This window comes from Mus caroli, unplaced genomic scaffold (assembly GCF_978045245.1).
Source record: "Mus caroli unplaced genomic scaffold, Mus_caroli_1 scaffold_5, whole genome shotgun sequence".
Classification (NCBI taxonomy): domain Eukaryota; kingdom Metazoa; phylum Chordata; class Mammalia; order Rodentia; family Muridae; genus Mus; species Mus caroli.
The window spans coordinates 73880169-73902629 of NW_028227260.1; the positions used below are offsets into that span (position 1 = coordinate 73880169).

At 37.8% G+C, this 22461-nt stretch overlaps 1 protein-coding gene across 12 annotated transcripts in view; it reads left to right on the plus strand.

Moving 5' to 3' along the window:
* Window positions 1–22461, plus strand: part of Arhgef9 (Cdc42 guanine nucleotide exchange factor 9) — a 167519-nt gene that overhangs the window by 141557 nt on the left and 3501 nt on the right. For 10 of the 12 annotated variants that reach the window (XM_085838115.1, XM_085838122.1, XM_085838118.1 and 7 more), the window contains 3 exons: window positions 229–360; window positions 13277–13520; window positions 19840–19908. In XM_085838115.1, coding sequence (XP_085694241.1) covers window positions 229–360; window positions 13277–13520; window positions 19840–19908 — 445 coding nt within the window. Of the gene's footprint in view, window positions 1–228; window positions 361–13276; window positions 13521–19839; window positions 19909–20554; window positions 20617–22461 lie in introns of all 12 variants that reach the window. The other 2 variants (XM_085838123.1, XM_085838124.1) reach the window with 1 other exon arrangement.

A 22461-nucleotide genomic window follows, 5' to 3' on the forward strand; every position in this document is an offset into this window, starting at 1 on the left:
CCCACTTCGGGATCCATCCTATAAACAACCACCAAACCCAGACACTGTGGCAGATGCCAACTATAAACCTTTTAAGAGAGCCCAGAAGTCTCTCATTTCCTCCATCTCTACAAGGTCTTACTGGCTACCTCCCATCCCAGTCTTATGCTCACTTTTCGGTATCTCTGTGTAAGGAATTATACCAGCTCTACTACCTGACTACGTCTTACTATCCAATATCCTTCCTAGGGAGAGGACATCTTAGACAGGAGCTCGGAGCTGATCTACACTGGAGAGATGGCCTGGATCTACCAGCCCTACGGCCGCAACCAGCAGAGAGTCTTCTTCCTGTTTGACCACCAGATGGTCCTCTGCAAGAAGGTAAACTCAACCTGTTCTTTTCTATGAGAGTTGAGGACTTCAGGGAGCACCACAAGCTCCTCCCCTTCATTATCCCCAGGTGTTTAAAGAAATAGGCAAAACGTGCCAGAGGAAATTGGCAATAGTTCCATATTAGAACTGGTATGGCATGAAGCTCATATGCAACAGCGAAATGCTGACGTTAACACATTTTATCCTGGTATCATTATATGTTTTCCTTCATAATTCTTGAGGTATTCCTTCTGAGCTCCTTGTACCCACAACAGATAGCCAGCAAATTTAAACCAGCATTGAAAGAATATTGTGGTAGTGGTAGCATACTTAGCAAAGAATACCTTCCCACTTGAATGGGGCCCCCTGTACCCCATTCTTACCCAAGGAACCAACAAAGAGGACCACTTGTTGTTCAAACAAGTAGGGACCTCTATGCTACAAGATTTTCCTTCATACTTCTATCCATTTCCTATACAAAGTGAATCATCAAACCACCACCACTCCAAACCTTCATCCATGCTGTTGTTGGATATCCTGTCTCAGTAATCATTGTGAAGAGATATCTTATACTTGTCACTGATCCTTGGATACCTCTGCAAATGTTAGTTTCTTAGCCACATCTCTTTAGCAAAGAGTGATAGCATATATTCCTCCCACATAAAATCTCTACTGCAGGATCCTAATTAGGATACTGTTCCTCTTTTCATGATAGAAGGTTCAAACCAGTGTTATCAGTAAGATTTGCCAGACAAGAATTTTGAAAGAGAGAATATGAGGGAGATATCAGGGTACTCAGAGTGACTTTCAAAATTAATTTTCATTCTTTGGCTTTTCTCTGCTATATAGCTACTTTGCTGTCTCCCTTATCCAAATGCCCCTGAAGAGGGGTACTAAGTCTTGACACATTAAGTGAACACTAAAAACATATATGTTTTTTGTCCCTTGCCTTCTCTGTATGTGCATGTGTGATGTATCCTACATTAAAACTTTGTGGGTTTGACTTTCACAGTCAATTGAGAGAGTAAATTGAGCTTAGATTCAAACTGCTTTGGTGTTTGCAAATAAACTCTGAATGCCAGATCTGGAATCGATAACCTGCTGGTTAATTAGGGGAGCTATTTCAGTCAAGAACTGAACCTGCAAGAGAAAACTTGTCAATCTGAGACTCAGCAAAACACCAGTGTCTCCTTTAGCTCCACCAGCTCTAAGCAGAACTTCCATACAATTAGGAGGCAGCCTTTCTGAAGGTTAGTAAAGGCAACAGGAAGTTCTTAGCTTATCAGTCATGTCACAAATAGGCGTTTGTCCTTTGTTCCCACTAAGCTATGTTCATGCTTAGAACACTTAGTCAGAGAGAGGGAGAGTGGGGCAAAGGAAAATGGAGGAGAGAGGGGGAGAAGAAGAAATGCAAGAAGAGGGAGAGGGGGTGGAAAGGAGAGAATAAGAGGGAATTAGGAATCTGGTTTGTTTCAGGGTTCCACACTACCCACGTTTACTTCTTTTTTTGTTGTTTGTTTTGAGGATTTTTTTGTTATTTTTATTAAAGATATACTTTATTTAAAAATATACCTCATAATTAAATTCAGGTAACCAAATTTGAGTGTTTAATTTTTTTCCGGCCTATACTTCTTGATTTTGACATCTGTCTCCAAAGGATGCAGTTGCTTTAAGTAAAATGTGAAACTGAGCTCTGAAAAACAGTGGCTATAGGAAGCACTGTTAGGAGCCCAGATACAAGAAAGTAAAGCAGAGGGATAAAGGGATAGATCCTTGGGATAAAGGAAAAGAAAAAAGGTGGAGGAGTAAGCTCTATTTAGGAGCAACGGGGCAGGGGAAACAAGCAAGGAGTGACATGCCAGCACTAAGACGACAACTAACTAGTGAGAAAGGCAGTGATTAGGAAGACACTGGTAGTTAAGGGAAGGCTTCCAGGTTTGGGGCAGCCAAGTTGGAAGCATGAGAAAATCAAGCAACAGGATGTCAATGACAACAGAAACAAAAGACATAGCTTCTCTCAGAAGAGAGTTTTATTGTTTTACTGAGGTCATAGGCTTTCTTTCCAGAACAGAGGCAGCCTAGAGTTCAAGGCTGTTAGCTCCACATACATGGATGTTCCTTATGCTGGCTTCCCAGAGTTAAAACGCTACAGCCTTGTTGTGTAAAGGCCACTAAAAGTATCTGATTTGTCCATGGTTGAGGATTTCTGCATTATCTACAATTAGTCTTTCTATTTATCAAATGTGAGGCAAACCCAAAAAATAATAATGGAGTGAAAAGAAGGTTGGCAAAGGAGCGAGGTACTTTGCTAAATTGTTCTTACCATTACTGGAAAAAACCTGACTCTTGGTAGCAGGGGAAAGGCTGGGGGAAGGGAGGGCACAGATCCCTCCAGTTGAAGATAACCTTTGATATAAGAAAAGCTGGTGCTCCACTATGTTCATAGCAGATTTATTTATAATAGCCAGAAGCTGGAAAGAACCCAGATGTCCCTCAACAGAGGAATGGATACAGAAAATGTGGTACATTTACACAATGGAGTACTACTTGGCTATTAAAAACAATGAATTTATGAAATTCTTAGGCAAATGGATGGATCTGGAGGATATCATCCTGAGTGAGGTAACCCAATCACAAAAGAAGTCAATTGATATGCACTCACTAATAAGTGGATATTAGCCCAGAAACTTAGAATACCCAAGATACAATTTGCAAAACACATGAAACTCAAGAAGAAGGAAGACCAAAGTGTGGATACTTCATTCCTCCTTAGAATAGGGAACAAAATACCCATGGAAGGAGTTACAGAGACCATCAAGAGTCTACCCAACCTGGGAATCCATCCCATTATCAGCCACCAAACACAGACACTATTGCACATGCCAGCAAGATTTTGCTGAAAGGACCCTGATATAGCTGTCTCATGTGAGGCTATGCCAGTGCCTGGCAAACACAGAAGTGGATGCTCACAGTCATCTATTGGATAGAACACAGGGCCCCCAATGGAGGAACTAGAGAAAGTACCCAAGGAGCTGAAGGGGTCTGCAACCCTATAGGTGGAACAACAATATGAACTAATCAGTACTCCCAGATCTCGTGTCTCTAGCTGCATACGTAGCAGAAGATGGCCTAGTCGGCCATCATTGGGAAGAGTGGCCCCTTGGTCTTGCAAACTTTATGCCCCAGTACAGGGGAATGCCAGGGCCAAGAAATGGGGGTGAGTGGGTAGGAGAGCAGAGACGGGAGGGGAGAGTATAGGGGACTTTCGGGATAGCATTTGAAATGTAAATGAAGAAAATATCTAATAAAAAAAATGAAAAACAAAAGAAAAAAAGAAAAGCTGGATGCTAAAAGGCATGGTTTTCCAGAGGTGAATAAGGTGAGTAAGCAAAGAAAAGCTTACTCACCTTATTCACCTCTGGAAAACCATGTAAATGGATGTCCAAGAGCTCAGGTTTATGTTTGTTTGTTTTTTGATGTTTAGCATAAAGAATGGGCTACTCACTGCCTGCAGCAAGGATAGCTGGCCCAGCCCCCTCACCTAGGCAGTGTGGGAGAAGTGGCTATGCCTCTCACTCAGAAGAAAAGATCCAATAATTCACATTGGCAGTGTAGTAGGTGGGATGGGCATGGGGGAGCTGGCCCAAGGGTGTAGGAGTGGAAGAGCTAGAGAGCTAGCCCTGGTGATATGGGTGCCAGAGAGTCAATCCTGCCTCTTGTAGGCTGCCACAAGCTGGAGTGCTGACCTGCCCATCACCTGGACAGAGCAGGAGAACTGGTACAACACAGCCAACATCCAAGCTCAGATCCAGGGCCTTTAGTTGGCCCACCCCAACATATATCCCATCTGTGAGCAGCTGAAGTGCTTAAATGAGCTGGTCCTACAGAACCAAAGCTGTAGGACTTCCATGACACAGGGCAACAGCAGGATATCCGAGAGGTGTCCTGGTGAGGATCCAGTGTTGATAGTGTAGCAGAAGCCAGAGGCCTCAAACCAGACCAGTGACTCACTGCACTGAACACTTGTAAGTAAAGCTGTTTGGACAAAAGGATATACTCTTGTGACACACAGTGACACACCTCAGTTTCCACGGTGAGATTTTTTTAGGTTATTTTTTCTCTATTTTGTTGTTTTTATTTTTTATTTTTTCCCTTTGGAGGTTGCAGTGATGGATTATGGAGGGAGGGTGAGATGAATGGGTTGGAGTGCATGATGGGAAATTCACAAAGAGTCAATAAAAAGTTAGAAAAGAAAGAATGGGCTAATCAACGACTAAATAATTGAATATGGCTACTCTAATCTTTCCAATAAGATCATACTTTAAAAGGGCCCTTCATAAATGTGACATTTAACAGGAATAACACAGTAATTTCATAAATACTGAAAGGTTAGTTTTTAAATCTTCAAGACAAAATTAAATATTTCTAAATACATGAATGTTATTAAAAATAAAGGAAGAAAAAATAAGTGATAGTCTGGCAAGCCCTCAGATGACATAGAAGGTTTAATGATAACAGAGAAACATCAAGTCCTTTACCAGGAGGAATTGAAACCCTAAGGGTCTGAGGTTGCAATAAAGTATCTCATTGCTTGGAAATTTTATTTTGATAGCATACTCTGTGGCAGTCACATCTGCCTTTGTGGGACTTGTAATCTAATAAAATTTAAGTGTAACATAATAAAAAATACAGTTTTTCACTGAAATAACTCTCAGATGTCTCTGGTGCAGTTGCTTTAGGTAATCTTGGCAATATTGAGAACCCTGATGAAATCTGTGGCAAAAATACACCAGTTTTCAAAACAGAAAACTATATTGTGAAAAATATAATGAATATAAAATAATGATGAATTGGCATTATTTGAATGACTCTCTGATGCTATTTTTGTAAACTTTATAGTCATTAAGTTAATTCAATATTCACCACAAATTTAGCAAGGAAATACTGTGATTATTCCTATTTTAATGATATGTGAAATTAACTTTCATGTTTTCATTCCTCAGACTAAAGATTGACGTAAGAATTTGCATGTGTAAGGCAAGTAGTCTACCAATGAGCTACATTCCCCAGCCATGGAGCCAAGAGTAAAACTAGTCAAACTGTCCCTAGGTTCTACACTAATGACTTCTATTCCCAAATTTTTTACACAGAGATTAGTTGACTATGAGAAATCAAAAATGATGTTTCATTAAGAACTGTATTTGTATTCTATCTTTAAATTTAAGTACTAGATTATAAGACTGAAATTCACAGAGAGAGTCTGTATTTCAGGGTGGGAATCAGGTGATTTATTTTGAGACAGGGTCTTTTGCCCCTCAACATATCCTAGAGCTCACTATGTATCAGAATATAAGTTAATACTTCTGATCTCTGTTGCTTCTGCATCCCAAGTGCTGAGACTACAGGCATATGTCACCATGCCTAGTTTATACAGTGCCAGGAATCAGACCAATGGCTTCAACTGAGCCACATCCCCAGCCCCAAAAAATCTAATTTTTTTTCTGCTACCACCTTAGATCCTCTCATAATTTTCTTATAGAGAGAAGAAACATGGAGTACTAAAGTTAAATGATTCTGGTCTTAAATTCTGTTTTTTAGCATGCTTATTATGTGAATCGAGCAAGTAACTGTTCATTTCACGCACCTCCATTATATCACCTATAATGCAAGGAGAATAATCAACAGGATTACTGTGAAGAATAAAAGAAATCCATGCATATGAAGCAGCAGTTGAGGGGCAAGACTGTTGGAGATGCACAGGTAGCTTGTTTAGCCCCTACTTATTGACAAAATTGGTGAAGTCTCCATCACTCAGTTTATCCACATGTTGACTGAATAATTATCTGCTACAAGTAATATAGAAAACATTTAAATATCCAATCTGTTCTTTAATATTCAACTACTAATGTCCACCTGCTGAATTTGTGTGACTCTTCTGACCCCTTTAACTTTCAGCCCAGTAAACACCATCTCACCTGTTTTGTACACTAGGAGTTGGGATTGAATAAGACACTCAGAAGAGCTTGAACGGCTTGTGCAACTTGTAGTCTTGCAGAGGGAAGGATAAAGGAGGGTACTTTTAAAATAGCAGTTATCATACCCATGAAAGACAGCGGCAGCTCCTTTAATTTATGTGCCTTTTCTTTCCTTGTCATTTCTAAGACCCTTTTGTTGTCTTTCTTCTTATCCTATGTACTGACCTCTGCTCCTCTATTAGTTTAGTTTTGTAGATGTTTTCTGTTTTCTCCCTGATACCATTATTTTGATGTTTTGGTAATCATTCTCTGTATTTTGAGTTTCTTTCTCCTTTTCACTATTTACCATGGAACAGAATAGACCTCTTTCTCCCATTATCTACCAATTTTCCTACACCCCTATTATTGTCCTAAGCAATCTTTTCTCTGCATTCACTGTTCTTACCTGTGCCTATTCTGACGTGTCCTATTGTCCCCTATCTTCACTGCACTGTATTTCTGTTGCTTTCACAGGATTCTGAGGAATAAAAACTAAATTACATGTAATGATGCTGGACAGAGGACTTTTGTTCGGAGAAGTTTGTACAGGCAAATGGATGGAACTAAAACCATTTATTTTAAACAGCTCACATACAACAGTAGCGATAAGAGGTGGGGGTAGAGGAGTGGAGGGGTGGCTTAGTGGTTAAGAGCACACACTGCTCCGTGGAGAACCTGGCATTCAGTTCCGAACACCAGCATGGTGGCTCACAACTGCCCTTAACCCTAGTTCCAGGGAATTCAATGTTCTTTTCTGGACTCTACATTCATATGCACTCACATGTTTCCAATACATACATTCAGGTGCACATACATACACAAATAAGGAGCTAAAGGGATCTGCAACCCTATTGATGGAACATTATGAACTAACCAGTACCCCGGAGCTCTTGACTCTAGCTGCATATGTATCAAAAGATGGCCTTGTCGGCCATCAGTGGAAAGAGAGGCCCATTGGACACACAAACTTTATATGCCCCAGTACAGGGGAACGCCAGGGCCAAAAAATGGGAATGGGTGGGTAGGGAAGTGGGGGGGAGGGTATGGGGGACTTTTGGGATAGCATGGGAAATGTAATTGAGGAAAATACGTAATAAAAAATATTAAAAATTTTAAAAAAAGCATTAATGATTTGCTAAATGCATGAAACTCAAGAAGAATGAAGACCAAAGTGTGGACACTGTGCACCTTCTTAGAATTGGGAACAAAACACCCAGGGAAGGAGTTACAGAGACAAAGTTCGTAGCTGTGATGAAAGGATGGACCATTTAGATGGACCATGCCGTATCCAGGGATCCATCCCATAATCAGCTTCTAAACGCTGACACCATTGCATACACTAGCATGATTTTGCTGAAAGGACCCAAATATAGCTGTCTCTTGTGAGACGATGCCGGGGCCTAGCAAACACAGGAGTGGATGTTCACAGTCAGCTATTGGATGTATCACAGGGCTCCCAATGGAGAAGCTAGAGAAAGTACCCAAGGAGCTAAAGGGATCTGCAACCCTATTGTTGGAACAACATGATGTACTAACCAGAACCCCGGAGCTCTTGTCTCTAGCTGCATATGTATCGAAAGATGACCTAGTCGGCCATCAATGGAAAGAGAGGCCCATTGGACTTGCAAACTTTATATGCCCCAATATAGGGGAATGCCAGGGCCAAAAGAATGGGAATGGGTGGGTAGGGAAGTGGGGGGCGCTATGGGGGACTTTTGGGATAGCATTGGAAATGTAATTGAGGAAAATATGTAATAAAAATATTAAAAATTAAAAAAAAATGAGCTAAGAATTACCAAAAAAGAATTTTCTTTAAGGAATAAAATAGAAATAAGATAGACAAGGGAGTTAAACTGGAAAAGTAGATACTAGACTCTTATTAATCAGTATTTTTAAATCTATATTCCTTTTTATTTGTCTGTTCTCTTTATTCATCTAATTTTATCCATTTTCTTTCCTGTCTGACTAAACTAGCAATATAATGCATTTCAGAAAGGCTGTACAGGGAACCATGGTAACTACTGGGAAGTAGTGGAGTAATAAGCCAGACTAGTGGGTATCCATTTTTTTCTAATTTGTCTGAATTTAAACAAGTTTCTCTGCTTATAATTATTCCTCATTTGACAAAAATAGGAATCTAAAGAGAATCATGAACTTTAACCGAGGCTGTATAGATACAGTTGTTGGTACATTGCATTTACTAAATGTTAGCAGTTGCTACAATTACAATATAGGTCATGTTGCTAATCATTCACTTAGCAATTTTTATTCTAAAGCAATATATAGCATATTTTAAAATGAACGTTACAGACTTGAGAGCCAGATGTTCTAGACCCAAAGCCTGGCTCCTCTATTTAATCCTAAATTCAGTACGCTCGGTCTATAGTTCATCACTCGATGCAGCTACCTACCTTGTAGTACTTTTGTCAGCAGTGATTAAGTTGACAAATGCAAAGTTGTTAGGATAGCAGTTGGCATATAGTATATGCTGCTTGTGTCCTCATTGCTACTGTTGTCATTGTTATTTTTATTTTGACTATTAAGCATGTACTGTATATGTTGGAATATAATAGTGGCCAAAACAAGCCTGCCCTTGTCCATGTGCATTCCCTGGGATTTGGATAGAAAACTGCGATGTTCTAGGCCGAGAAAGAGTAGCCAGGACCCCTCTAAAGTAGTAGAGGTAAATACATGAGTCAGGCTATAATCCTGAACTGCTTTATACTCTAGATTGTAGCATCTGTCATTTGTACAAAATGTCCTGTGAAGTCTTGCTAAATCCTAGGATTACCTAGTGGGATCAAGTTGAAATATCTGAGAGCTGTTTGAATTATGTAATGTCAGGGATTAGGGTAGTTCCTTGCTGGAGTCACAGGCTATGGCCAGAAGCTTGGTGTTTACAGGCTGTACAGTCCTAGAGAAGTACTAACACTTTTTGTCCCCTGCCTTGAACAAACAAAACAGAGAAATGGAGAAAAGCTGGTATCCTGTTAGAAACAGTAAACTCCTCTAAACAGGGAAATTGTGATCCAAATATTATCTGTTTGGGGCATATTATTGCTACACCACTGTGAAGGCACTCAGACATGTCAGAAGCTTGATACCAACAGTACCACAAGCACCCAGGACTCAGAAAGGCTCTGTTGTCCTGCTGTGTTCAGAAGACCCCATAAACTTTCTATGGATAATCCCTGCGTATTGCAAGTTCAAAGAAGACCGATTACTGAGCACAATCTCAACGAGCAAACAAAACTAAGAGCTATAATTGGTATGATAGTTAAGTGCTAGGTGAATAGAGTTTAAGAGCTGTCACTGTGTTAGACTTTTGACAAGGTAGGGGCAGAACAGCTAGAATATATAATCAGAGAAGGTTTCTTTTGGGGGAAGAATATATGACTTTGACCATGCAGGTTAAACAGACTGAAATGAGAGAACTTTTTGGAGAGTAAAGGATACATTATTGTAAGCCCAAGTAGATGTGTGATTTTGAGTGGGTTAGAAAGTACTTTTCCTACCCTGAATATGTGTCAAATTTCTGAAGTCAGTGGCTATGTAAATAGAAGATATTGGATTTTGTCGTTTCTTTGACTCATAGAACTTAACTCTTCATATTTAGCTTGCTTGGATAGTTTAAGCTACAAGAAGCAGTAGGCTTTTGAGATTTATCAGAGCTTGAGGTTTGCCAAAAGGAGTTTGAAAGAGCATAAAAGCTCAAGGCTACATTTACTAGACAAAGCTGGCCTTGTAGCATAGAACAAAGTCAACTTTTCTTACTTTAAAGTTTCAGTAATTGAAGTTGAGAGAAGCTAAGTGGCTTGCCCATGCCATACAGTTAATGTGTTAAACATCTAGAACTCACACTTAAATATTTGTATTTTATTCATATTCTTTCACTGGCCTCTGTTGTTCATGGCCTATTCTGATTGGTCTTCCTGAGCCAGTAGATTATTCTAGATCAATTATCTCAACACTAATCATATTAAACTATTTATTAGCTACAAATAGAAAAATGTAGTAACACAAGAGTTTTAGCAACACATCACTAATTCCCAATCTTCTGCTAAAGAAATGGGATATTTCTTTGTTCCTTTGTTTCAAATAAACAATAGGATATTCAGATTGTTACTGGCAGTGAATTCCCATGACCATACACATATTTCCAATTTTAGGAAATGCCGAATGCTTTTGAGACTTAAAATGATCATGAAGCACTAGTTTGATAGAAGGGAGAAGGAAATTTTAGACTAAGGCTAGGAATCAGGAATTCAAGGTTGTTAATGTTTTAGGTTGGTAGGTAGCCACTCTTGAAGTATGCTGTCCATATCTGCCTTTCCAGATCTGTATATGTCATTATAGCAACTGCAATGAAGAATTCAAGCATTACGCCCACATATTTTCCTATATTATCCCCCTTTTGCATAGTTACATTATCCTGATACTGCTCAGTTTTTGAGTATGTATCTCACAAAACGCTCCTGAAATTTTGAAATCAGTTAATGGGACCCCTCTGTGCTTTGGGCCAAGACTGACCTTGTACATTTTGGACATAGTCAAAAGAAATAGGCCTAAAAATTATTAGCCTTCCCTGCTCAACTCATCTCTTCCTCCCCTGTGAGACTGGTGTTGCAAGTATCCAACAGAACTGTCTGAGCTTAATGGCAGGTGTCCCCAATGGATTAGAACCTATATGTATTCTCAGTTTATTTGTATGCATAATAATTATAGCAGTAAAAAGAACTATATAATGGTTATTGGTTGTAAAACAGTTAAACAATAGCTGTATTTCCATTCCTGAGGATTTGAGATTGACAGAAGTATGTTGAGAACCATTCAAAACCAGGTTTACGGTACCTAGCATATACTGCCTCTCCTGTGGCATCCTCATATCTAACCAGAATGCAGTTAGTTAGCCCCTCCAACTGTCATACCACTGTGCAAGCGTGCATTTTACCAGATAAATCAGGATTGTAGCATGTGGGGTCTGTAGCTGGGTAAGATAATTAACTCATTTACTACAGTGAGGTTGAGATTTCTCAAATGACACAGCTAGCTAGAATTGTTGGAGAAGAGGAAACTTCAGTGGACAATGCAATGGGCAAACCAGTGTGGGCAATGCAATCCCTGGGCAGGTGGGTCTAGGTTGTACAAGAAAAGGAGGTGGAAAAGCCACAAGGAGCAAGCCAGTAATCAGCATTCCTTCATTGTAGGGACAGCATTCCTTTAGTTTCTGCCTCTAGGCTCCTGCCCTGAGCTCCTGCCTTGACTTTCCTTGATGACAGACTGAAACCCGTAAGCCAAATATGCCCTTTCTCCCCAAGCTACTCTTGGTTATAGTGTTCATCACAGCAATAGAAAACAAAGTAGGACGTGTTTCTTTCCATTTCTCACTCATTTCTATTTTTCTTATCCACTCTTGAATTTGCTATATATGATCATTATATATGTCCTTATAACTTTGTTATTTGTACATGTCTCTAGAAATATATAACATTGTTTTATATGGTGCTTGTGGAAAATACAAATCAGATTAAAATATATAGAAAAGAAATGAAGTCATTGACAAACATGAGACTTAAGATGAGGTATTTGGGAGTAATAGCTTTGAATATGGTAGCAAGTTCACCAATACTTAATATACCATTTAAACTGTTAGTGAGTAAGGTCAGAAATAAGAGCACTGTGCATGGACTTAGAATGAGTGTCTCACTGACTAGAATTAGGACTGATCTAATTCTGTGTTCATGAGTAAAACAACAAAAGATAGAGAACATTGTATCCATACACGTGTATAATTTTGCTTTGGTAATATAAGATTGTGAGAGTCACCTGTGTTGATACATGCACCTTCTTTATTCTCTTTTACTCACACTTTTCCTGTCAGGCTTGCTCTTATCCCAAAATCCCAAGTACTAAAAGCATTAGATCCATTACAGTTAACTCTTCATGTCCAATAGTATATGACCTTCTAGTAACTCTCACCACTGAACTTTCATCTACAATTTTATTCTCTGTATCCTGCTTGAGGGTTTTTTTCCCAGCACATTTTAGCAAGCTCATTTTATGCCTCTGGTAAGCAGGCCAGGTTTTTGGAAGATGAAAAATCCATTGCTGGTAGTGTGCTTTTATTGCATCCTCCTTTCTACTGCTTATAAACAGTTTGTATTCTAGTGATACTAGGGTTTGAAACAGTCTTTGGATGTAGGAAATCTCTTTTTCTAATAATTTGCTTATTTATTCATTTTATATCCTGACCATACCCCCATCTTTTCATCCCAGTCCAACCCTCAAAAATTCCTTCCTCCATTACCCTTTTCCCTTGTCTTCAGATAAGGGGAAGCCCCTCTTGTGTACCACTCCACCCTGGGACATCCTGTCACAGCAGGACTAAGGACATCCTCTCTCACGGAGGCCCAACCAGTTAGTCCAAATAGGGGAAGGGGATCCAATGACAGGCAGCAGAGTCAGAGATATCCTCTGCTCCACTTGTTAGGGGATCCATATTTAGACCAAGGTGCACATCTGCTATAAATGTGTAGGGGTTCTAGGGGTCCTGCATGCTCCATAGTTGGTGGCCCATGTTCTGTAAGCCACTTGGACCCAGGTTAATTGACTCTGTGGTTCTTCTTGTGGTGTCTGTGACCCCTCCAGCTTGCTCAATTCTATCCCCCACTCTTCACAAGTCTCCCTGAGCTCTGCCTGGTGTTTGCTGTGGGTCTCTGCATCTGTTTCCATCATAAATTTCTTAGAATGCCTACTTCAGCAACTTGTCAGTGTCCATCTTGTCATCTCAGTGCATATATTGAGACAATAAAATCTTCATTTATGTTCCAGAACAATGATGGTGTTTGTGTCCTTTTGTGACCATGTGCCACCTCTCCTGGCATCCACTCTGCCTGTTTCTTCCCACCTAGGACCTAATCCGGAGAGACATCCTATACTACAAGGGGCGCATTGACATGGATAAATATGAGGTAATTGACATTGAAGATGGCAGAGATGATGACTTTAATGTCAGCATGAAAAATGCTTTCAAGCTTCATAACAAGGAAACGGAAGAAGTGCATCTGTTCTTTGCCAAGAAACTGGAGGAGAAAATACGTTGGCTTAGAGCTTTCAGAGAAGAGAGAAAAATGGTACAAGAAGATGAAAAAATTGGTAAGTGACCTGAAAGCAGAAAGAAAAATATAATTGTGAAGAACTTTCCATAGAGGGTTACAATTGATTTTATCTTTCTAAAGTCAAAGGAAAGATTTTTGTTTCAAACTGACCTAAGTCACTATGGTGGTTCCTTATTATGGGTCTTTGAAAATACCAATAGGTATGAGTTACAGATTGTCCATGCCTAATACCTATTATCAGATAGGAATATTGTACCAAAATCCAATTCCAAACTTGATTCTCCTACCTCTATATTCACATGTATTAGCAAACAAACACAAAAGAGTTTACATTTTATTCTGTAATCTCCATATATTCACAGATCTGTCTCTAGGTATATGAGAATATGTTTTATGAAATGGTTGTCAATGCTCGAATTATACTGATGAGATGGACAGCCTTGCTTGTGATGATGAAAATAAACACCAGGGCCTTGCAACTCTGAAGGGAAAAGTATCAATAGAATTCTGATGAGGACCAAGCAGTGGATCTGCTTTTATTCACAAACTTCAGGTCCCTTTCAGATTATGGATTCACATCATTCTTATACTGAGTTCTGAGGAGACCAAATTATATGTGCACATCTTGAGTTACATTCATTTTATTAATGAAAACAGATATCGATCAGAGTTGAACTATGTAGGCCTCCCCCATTCAGGTGACAGTATTAATCAATGGGGCAAAGGTGTCTGAATATTTAATTCTTGATAAATCACTTCAGATATTAACTTAAAATTATATGTACTTAGTCATCATACTCTAGAGCTATTTAAAATAAATCACAGAAAATATAATAATATCAAAAACAGTGACCACTCATTTCATTTAGATTCAGAATAAGACATTGGTTTGGGATTGAAACAGTTTATGTGGTTATGGTTTTGTGGCTAAAGATTTGTAGTTTATTAAATACTACCTAGTATCATCTTCAAGATCCTATTTCTATAATGAAATTATCAAACAGTCAGGTATGATTCTCCATATCTGTAATTGTAATAGAGGCATGATGATTACAAGGTCAAGGCCAGCCTGGGCAGCATCATGAGTTCAAGCCAATCTGAACTATAGCAGGAGTCTGGTTTGTTTTGGGTTTTTGTTTGTTTGTTTGTTTTGTTTTGTTTTTATGAACGTGAAGGGATGTAATTCAAAGATAGAGTACTTGCCTAGTATGCAAAAGGTCCTATTCAATCCCCAGCACTAAGGAGGCAAAAAATAAATCAACCTTTCTAATTCCTAGAAAAGTTTCTTGTTTTGCCCCATGTTTTATACAAATGGAATTCTACCTTTAAACGTTATATGTTCAAAATTGCAATTTTCTAAAAACTATGCTTACCTGTTAGAGTTCTGATGCAAAGGGTTCTTATGCCAAAACATGCTAGGGAATGAAATGGCCCAGAGCAAAACATGGATGGCCAGCAGGACGCAGTAATCCTTATCTTCCCATATCTTAAAGTCCACATTGAAAATACACTTATTCGGCTAGAGAGATGGCTCAGTGATTAAGAGCACTGACTGTTCTTCTGAAGGTCCTAAGTTCAAATCCCAACAAACACATGGTGCCTCACAGCCATCTGTAATGAGATCTGATGCCCTCTTTGGGTATGTCAGAAGACAGCTACAGTGTATATAATAAATAAATCTTTTTTAAAAATACAGTCTTATTTTTCCCATAATTTATTCACTTTACATCCCAATATTGCCCCCCTCCTCCCAGTTCCCCTATCACACAGCTCCCCCAATTCCCTATTCCTCTTCTCTGAGAAAGGAGGTGCCCATGGGTATCCCCCTACCCTGGTACATCAAGTCACTGAAGGACTAGGCACATCTTCTCCCACTGAGGCCAGACAAGGTGGCACAGTTAGGGGAATGGGATCCACAAGCAGGCAACAAATTCAGGGACAGCCCCCCCTCTAGTTGTTGGAGGACCTGTAAAAAGAACTAGCTGCACATCTATTACATATGTGCGGGGAGGAGGGGGGTTGGTCCAGCTCACCTCTGGTTTGTAGTTCAGTCTCTGAGAGCCCCAAAGGTCCAAGTTTGTACATTCTTCATCTTCCTGTGGAGCCCATTTCCTCTTTGGGTGCCTCAATCTTTCCCCCAACTCTTCTGCAAGACTTCCCAAGCTCCATATAATGTTTGGCTGTGGTTCTCACTGTATCCGTTTCCATTGGCTGCTAGGTGTAGCCTCTTGGAGGACAGTTATGCTAGGCTCCTGTCTGCAAGCATAACAGAGTCTTAATGCAAGTCAGGTTACTTTTAAAGTACCAGTGCTACATTGAGATGTGCTGTAAAATGATATGGCAATATTGGCTTTTAGAACTATGTGTGGATAGTCTGAGTTCACAGATTCTACATTACGTAAAAGATTCCTACCATTCCCCATGCTTCTCATACCATATCTCCCATACAATGCTTTAATAACTTTGGACTTCAGAGATCAGGCACTAATGAAATGCTCCCATAAATTATTTCTGATAGGCTTATGTCATCTTTGTTTTGTTTTTAAATGTGGATTTATGTTACTTTCCCCATGGTCTGATTACATTAAATTAGAAAATTGTAGAAAATACCTACCGAGGAAACAAAACACACACACACGAAAATCACAATAGCATACATTGTAATAAGAACTTTTGTATATGTTTTGGTGCATCTCTTTCTAGTCTTTTCTTCCAGGCATTTAAATAAAACTGTGAGAGTTCCTATTACCCTGTAACCTCTTTTCTTCCACTTTTTACCCCACCCCTTCTTGTTAATCCACTTAGTATCATATTTGCTTTCTTCTACTTGTCTGTTTGTTTGCTTTCTTGTTTTTTGGGGGGTGTCCTTATTGTTTTGCTCGTTTGATTTTTTGTTTTTAGATTTTGGTTTTTATCCCCCAGTTTCATAGCACCATTATTTGGGTTTGTCTCAATTTTTTAAATGAAATAAATATTTCTGAGTAATCATTCTTTGAGTCAAACCCTAAATTTTATAAGTTTCTATATAAAATGCCCAGGTCTTTGAGGGAGTTGTTTATAATTTGATTTCACTTATGGATTCTGTGCTATCACTAATGGTGTTTTATGTGAAATTTCTTTTTGCTGGAGTTAGAACACAGGGTATCTCCTACTTGGGTGACCAGTGACTCTAAAGCTGAGCCATTTACAACTTAGAGTATGAAAGGTTTTTTGTTTTTGTTTTTTGGGTTTTTTTGTTTTTGTTTTTGTTTTTGTTTTTGTTTTTGTTTTTTTGACCCTGTAAGTTTAGTAATTGAAGACATTAGTCAATGTCTTCACATTTGTCTATGTATCCTAATCCTGCCTTAGACCTTTTACTGTTTCAACAAGTGTGTGTACTTTCACTTAGTAAACTTTTCTGTTGTTTGTTATTTCTATTTATTTTCTTCCTTCTGAAACCTTTATTTCCAAATATATGTTTTCTATTCTAATTCTCTTAACTTTTAAGTCATTATTTCCTTTTTTATATTTTTGATTAATATAAAAGGTGGTTCTTCCACTTTACAGAGTACTTTAAATATTCTCCATAGTTTATGTTTAGGTTCCTCTTAACTTCTATTCATAACTTTTGCTGCTGTATTTTATAATATGCAATATGTAATGTTTATAGATAAGTCTTAGCTTTAGTTAATTACATCTAAATTTAATTACATAAACTATTTTTATGTATTTACAAAATTAAAAGATTCATATAATCATTGAGTGATTAGCAACTCAAGGTAATTAGAATATTTCTCACCTTAAAATTTTGTTTTTAGCATGATTATGTTGAAAATGATATCTGTTAACTATTTGCTATTACAGTGCTTTATTAACTCTATTCATCTTACTATGACACAGAACAAAGAATGTATTCCTCTTATCTGACTATATCATTGCACCTACTGAATGACCTCTCTGAATTCTCTCGACTCCCTCTGCTCCCCACATATACGATGTTAATCTTTAAGATATGAGGTTATACAGTGTTTGTCTTTTCTACATCTGACCTATCTTACTTTATGTAATGTCCTCCAAATCCTACTATTTTATTTAAAAAATGACAGAATTTCATGTTCTTATACAGCTAAATAGTATATTCTCATTTTCTGTGTCTGTTCATTGATGGGTAATTAGGTTGACCACATATTCTTGATATTGTGAATAATGTTTTCAATAAACCTGGAAATGCAAGTATCTTTTTGACATAGAAATTCAAAAAAAACTGTATAGAAAAAGAAAGAAAAAATAAAGAAAAACAAGCATGAGATAGCTACATTTTAGGAGAAAACTCTTACTAACGTATAGTATGACATTTGTTGCATGAATTCTGTTTGTATTGGAGAGTTGATAATATATATCCCATTCCTAATGACAAACTAAAGTTTAATTTTATAGAACTTTCACCCAAAAGAACTAATGAGTGTATTAGGCTTACTTATAGAGCAAGAATTAGGGTTTATGGCCAGGTGCACAGGTGACCCTAAAGCAGCCAACTGGAAGGTCTGTGCCCACCATGGCTGCATAAATAGATCCTTTTTCTCTAGCCTTTACCAGCCTGTAGCACCTCCTGGAAACCATGAGACCACATATAATTAGGACAGAACTACATCCGCCTGGTTAAGAAGACAATCTAGATACCCTTGTGATAATATTTTGCAAGAAGACACAGCTGGACTTATAAAGATGGCAGATGTTTAGCTCAGAGGATAGTGCTGTATAGCAGTATTTATTTTCAGAATTTATAAGAAACTGAAACAACTCAATACAAGACGGCAAGTAACCTAATTAAAATATGAATTAAAGACATGTGTAGATGTTTTTCAAAAGAAGACTTCCAAATGGCCCCCTAGATACATGAAAACGCGATCAGTCTCACGAATCAATGGAAATGAATAAATCAAAACCTTAATGATTCATTCATCCATTTGGAAAAAAAATAGCAAATGATCATGGATTGCCATTACAAAAACACCACCATGGAGGTTCCTAAGAAAATTAAAAATAAATCTTATTATCCAGTAGTACAACTCCTTGGGCATACACCCCAAAGAAATGTGGCTAGTTCTTCTCCAAATTTCTTTCTTTCTTTCTTTCTTTCTTTCTTTCTTTCTTTCTTTCTTTCTTTCTTTCTTTTTTTTTTTTTTGTTTTGATTTTTTGAGACAGGGTTTCTCTGTGTAGCCCTGCCTGTCCTGGAACTCACTCTGTAGACCAGGCTGGCCTCGAACTCAGAAATTCTCCTGCCTCTGCCTCCTAAGTGTTGGGATTAAAGGTGTGCACCACCACAGCCCGGCTCTTCTCCAAATTTCTAACAAATAACTTTAGTGGATTTTCTAGAAAGGAATTACTAGGTCAATGATAGCGACCTTTTGTATTTAAAATTTTAACTTATTTCTTGAGAATTTACTATAATTACATCATTGCCCCTTTTCCTCCAGCAAAGCCTGCCCTATACCCCCTCCCTTATCTCTTTCAAATTCAAGGCCTCCATTTTTCATTATTTATTGTCACATACATGTATGTATGTGTACATACATAAAATATTTTATTTTAAGCTACCATATAAAGTATTTGGTTTCACCATGGCATTTTCAGACATAGTTTGTTTCTGTTGATTTGCTTCTCCCAGCCTTCCCCCCATCCTCTCATCTCCCTTGTTCTCTTCTACCTCTTGTCTGCTTTCAAAGAGCATATATTCTATTACTTTTCCCCTTCCCCAAAACTTCATTTACCCTTCTCCCAGTTCCTTCTCCAAGTTCATGACTTATGCCCACACACTTGTATTAAAATCTATGCTCGACATATAAGAGAGATCTGCTACCCTTGTCTTTCTCAATCTGGGCTACATGATTTAATATAATTTTCTATCAAATGTTTTCCGCAAGTTTTGTACTTTGGTTTTACATAACTAAGTAAAAGTCCATTGTGCACATATACCATATTTTTGTTATGTACCCATCATTTTGTGGACAGGTAAACTGTTTCCATTTCCTGCCTATTATGACTAGAGTAGCTATCAACATGGAGGAGCATGTGCTTCTGTAGTAGGATATAGAGTTCTTTGGGGATGTGCTCAGGAATTTCAATCATATGGTAGTTCTATTTTTAATATTTTCAGAAACCTCCATATTGATTTTCTTAACAACTCTACTAAATTTTGCTCAGCTGTGAATAAGAGTTCATCTTTCCCTACATCTTTGCCAGCATTTTGTTTGAAGTTTTTTTTTTTCTTTTGATATGTTTGTCAGATAGCTTTGGAAGGAAAGGTATACTCGTTTTTTGTGGTGTGTGAAGGTATATGGTTTTCATAACAAAGTTCCCTTTTTGTCTCTTGTAGGCTTTGAGATTTCTGAAAATCAGAAGAGACAGGCTGCAATGACTGTGAGAAAAGCTTCTAAACAGAAAGGTACTTGTGCCTTTACTCCTCCAAACCCACTCACTGTCTGTGTGGGACTGGGAAACCATGGGGTATGTGTTTTCATATTCCTTGGCTCCTTTCTATACTGAGGTTCACTTGGAATAGTTTCCAGCTACCCAGGTATTCTTGATAACAAGTAACAAATGCTCTTCGTGTTTTGATTTTTGAGAGTAAGGGATGTGGGGTGGTCATACCTACGTTATTGGCTACATAAACAAAACAAAATAAAAAGTATTTTTGTGTTTACTTCAAAATAAGAAAAATTTCTTGAATAATCTAGAGAGAGGCAGGCAATAATGCATGTATATAATTTATTTAATAAACATAAATATATAGGGATTTGTTCTCAGCTTTCTTTCAGTGGTCTAAAAATGCTTACCTAATCAGTAGCCCCAAACCAAAGTGAAGAGCCTCAAATTGAAGCAAAATAGTCTTTCTCCGAGGCATACATGGAAATACCTTTGAAAAATTCAAATCCAAATAGAATCAGCTCAAATTTGAAATAGTTTTTCTTTTTCATGAATCAGAACAAAACTAAAGTGCTCAGTTGAGCAAAAAGAAGGAGCTCCCTTCCGCTTTCTAGAGTGTCTACGTAGTACCAAGTTTCTTAATTTCTTTCATTTCATCTTTATAGTAACCCAAAGAAAATGGCACTATTAGCCCCTGTTCCAGGTTAAGAAACTGAAAACATTCAAGGTAAAGTGATTTTTAACCTGTCATCTTGATTCTGAGACCACTGCTCTCCCCTCTTCATCTCAGGGTCCTGATGATGGTAATATCTCTTGTTTGAAAAAAAAGAGCTCATTTGATTCTCTCATCTCAATTACTGGAAGCTATTTTTTACTGACAGTATTTTTACTGTTCCGAGGAATGGATAATCTTACTAAGACATCACTTTCCTTAGTCCTTTCCTGCTGCTCTTTCATTAGCTCTAGGATTCTGAGTGAATTCTAGAAATAATGAAGGGAAAACTGATAAGATAGCTCTCATGCAAATGTCATTAGTTAAGTAATTGTTCTAGTGTCCCCTTCACATGTTATTTGTAACACCATGGGACATTCATTATCAACCATCTATTTTTCTGAGGGAAGAGTTATCTGGCTGATAAAAAGGCCTTTTCACTTTACTTTGTTTACTTTCTGCTGTCTTGGTTTTCAGAATTTATATATAACTTCTTGGGGTTAAATGCTAATTTCCAATACATCAACCCAATTGAATTTATCAATACAAACGATGTCAGAATCATAAACACAGCCCCCATCTTCATAGACTTTAAGGTCAGTTGAAAATCAGATTATTTCTCTAGAATAAATAAAACAATCTTGAAAAACTAAGAATGAAAAAGAAGTACCTAGTTCATCTAATTTCAACACTCATTATATAGGTGCATTAACTGAGGCAATACAGATAGTTTAATAGAAAGAATTCAGAAATAGACCTACATGCATATGTGTGACTTATTTTTGACAAAGACAGAACAACAATTCAGCAAAGAAAGTGCAATATTTTCAACAAATAGTCTGAATTAGATTTCTATAGACAAATTAAGACCTCATTATAAGCCCACACCTTTTATAATAATTAAGTAGGAATCCATTGTGAAATTAAATACGAAACTATAGCGCCCTAAGAAAAAGTATTCTAAAAATCTTTAGAGTTGGTATATTTGATATCAAAAGCTTGAAAGAGAAAATGAAAAACAGACTTTAAAGCAGGACTTCTTCCATGCTGTCCCTGTATTATTTGTTAGCATCTAATACCCTCATATTTCTAGCATTTGCCACCTTTCAAAAATGGCTACAGAACTGGAGGCTTCTTCCTACAAAAGTACCAATGGCCCATGATGGCTTAGCATTAAAACTACTGCCAGGGTAGTTGGATTCCTTGAATCCTCCTCCATTAATATAAAAAAGGTCTATAACCTCAGTATCATTGAAAGATCACAGATTCCATTTTCCTTTTCTCTATGAAACATGTCTTATGGTGATGAATTTCCTTTCTGTTTCAACTACTAATGTCAATTTTCTATTGAATACAGGTTTGTCACTGTCAACCCAAAGCAAAATACTAAATTACTTGGGCCTTAACCGTTATGGAAAGTCCTGAAGTCAGTAGTTCTTAACCAGATTATTTTGACGCTTTCAGGTAGGGTTGGAGAGGAAAAGAACCAAAGTCTAGAACTGAAAAGAGTTTGTGAGGTTCTTCAGGGATATTATGGTCTCCTGAAAAGAAATCCTAGCCAGGAACTCAGCACATGTGAGCTCTAGTTCCCACTTTATTGGGAGCTGAGTATAAGATCTTAGGTATAATATTTCTTCTGGTCCTTGGTTTTCTTGTCTGTCAAACAAATGATGGTAACACTCCAGATTTTATTTTATTTTATTTTATTTTATTTTATTTTATTTTATTTTATTTGTGATACCTAAAAAAATGGTGAAAGAAATAGAATAAAAATAAGATGGTGAATATAAATAGAGATATTGGTACAAATATGACAGGGGAAAAATTTGCAGCACAGTTTGATTATCATTTGCCTGAAAT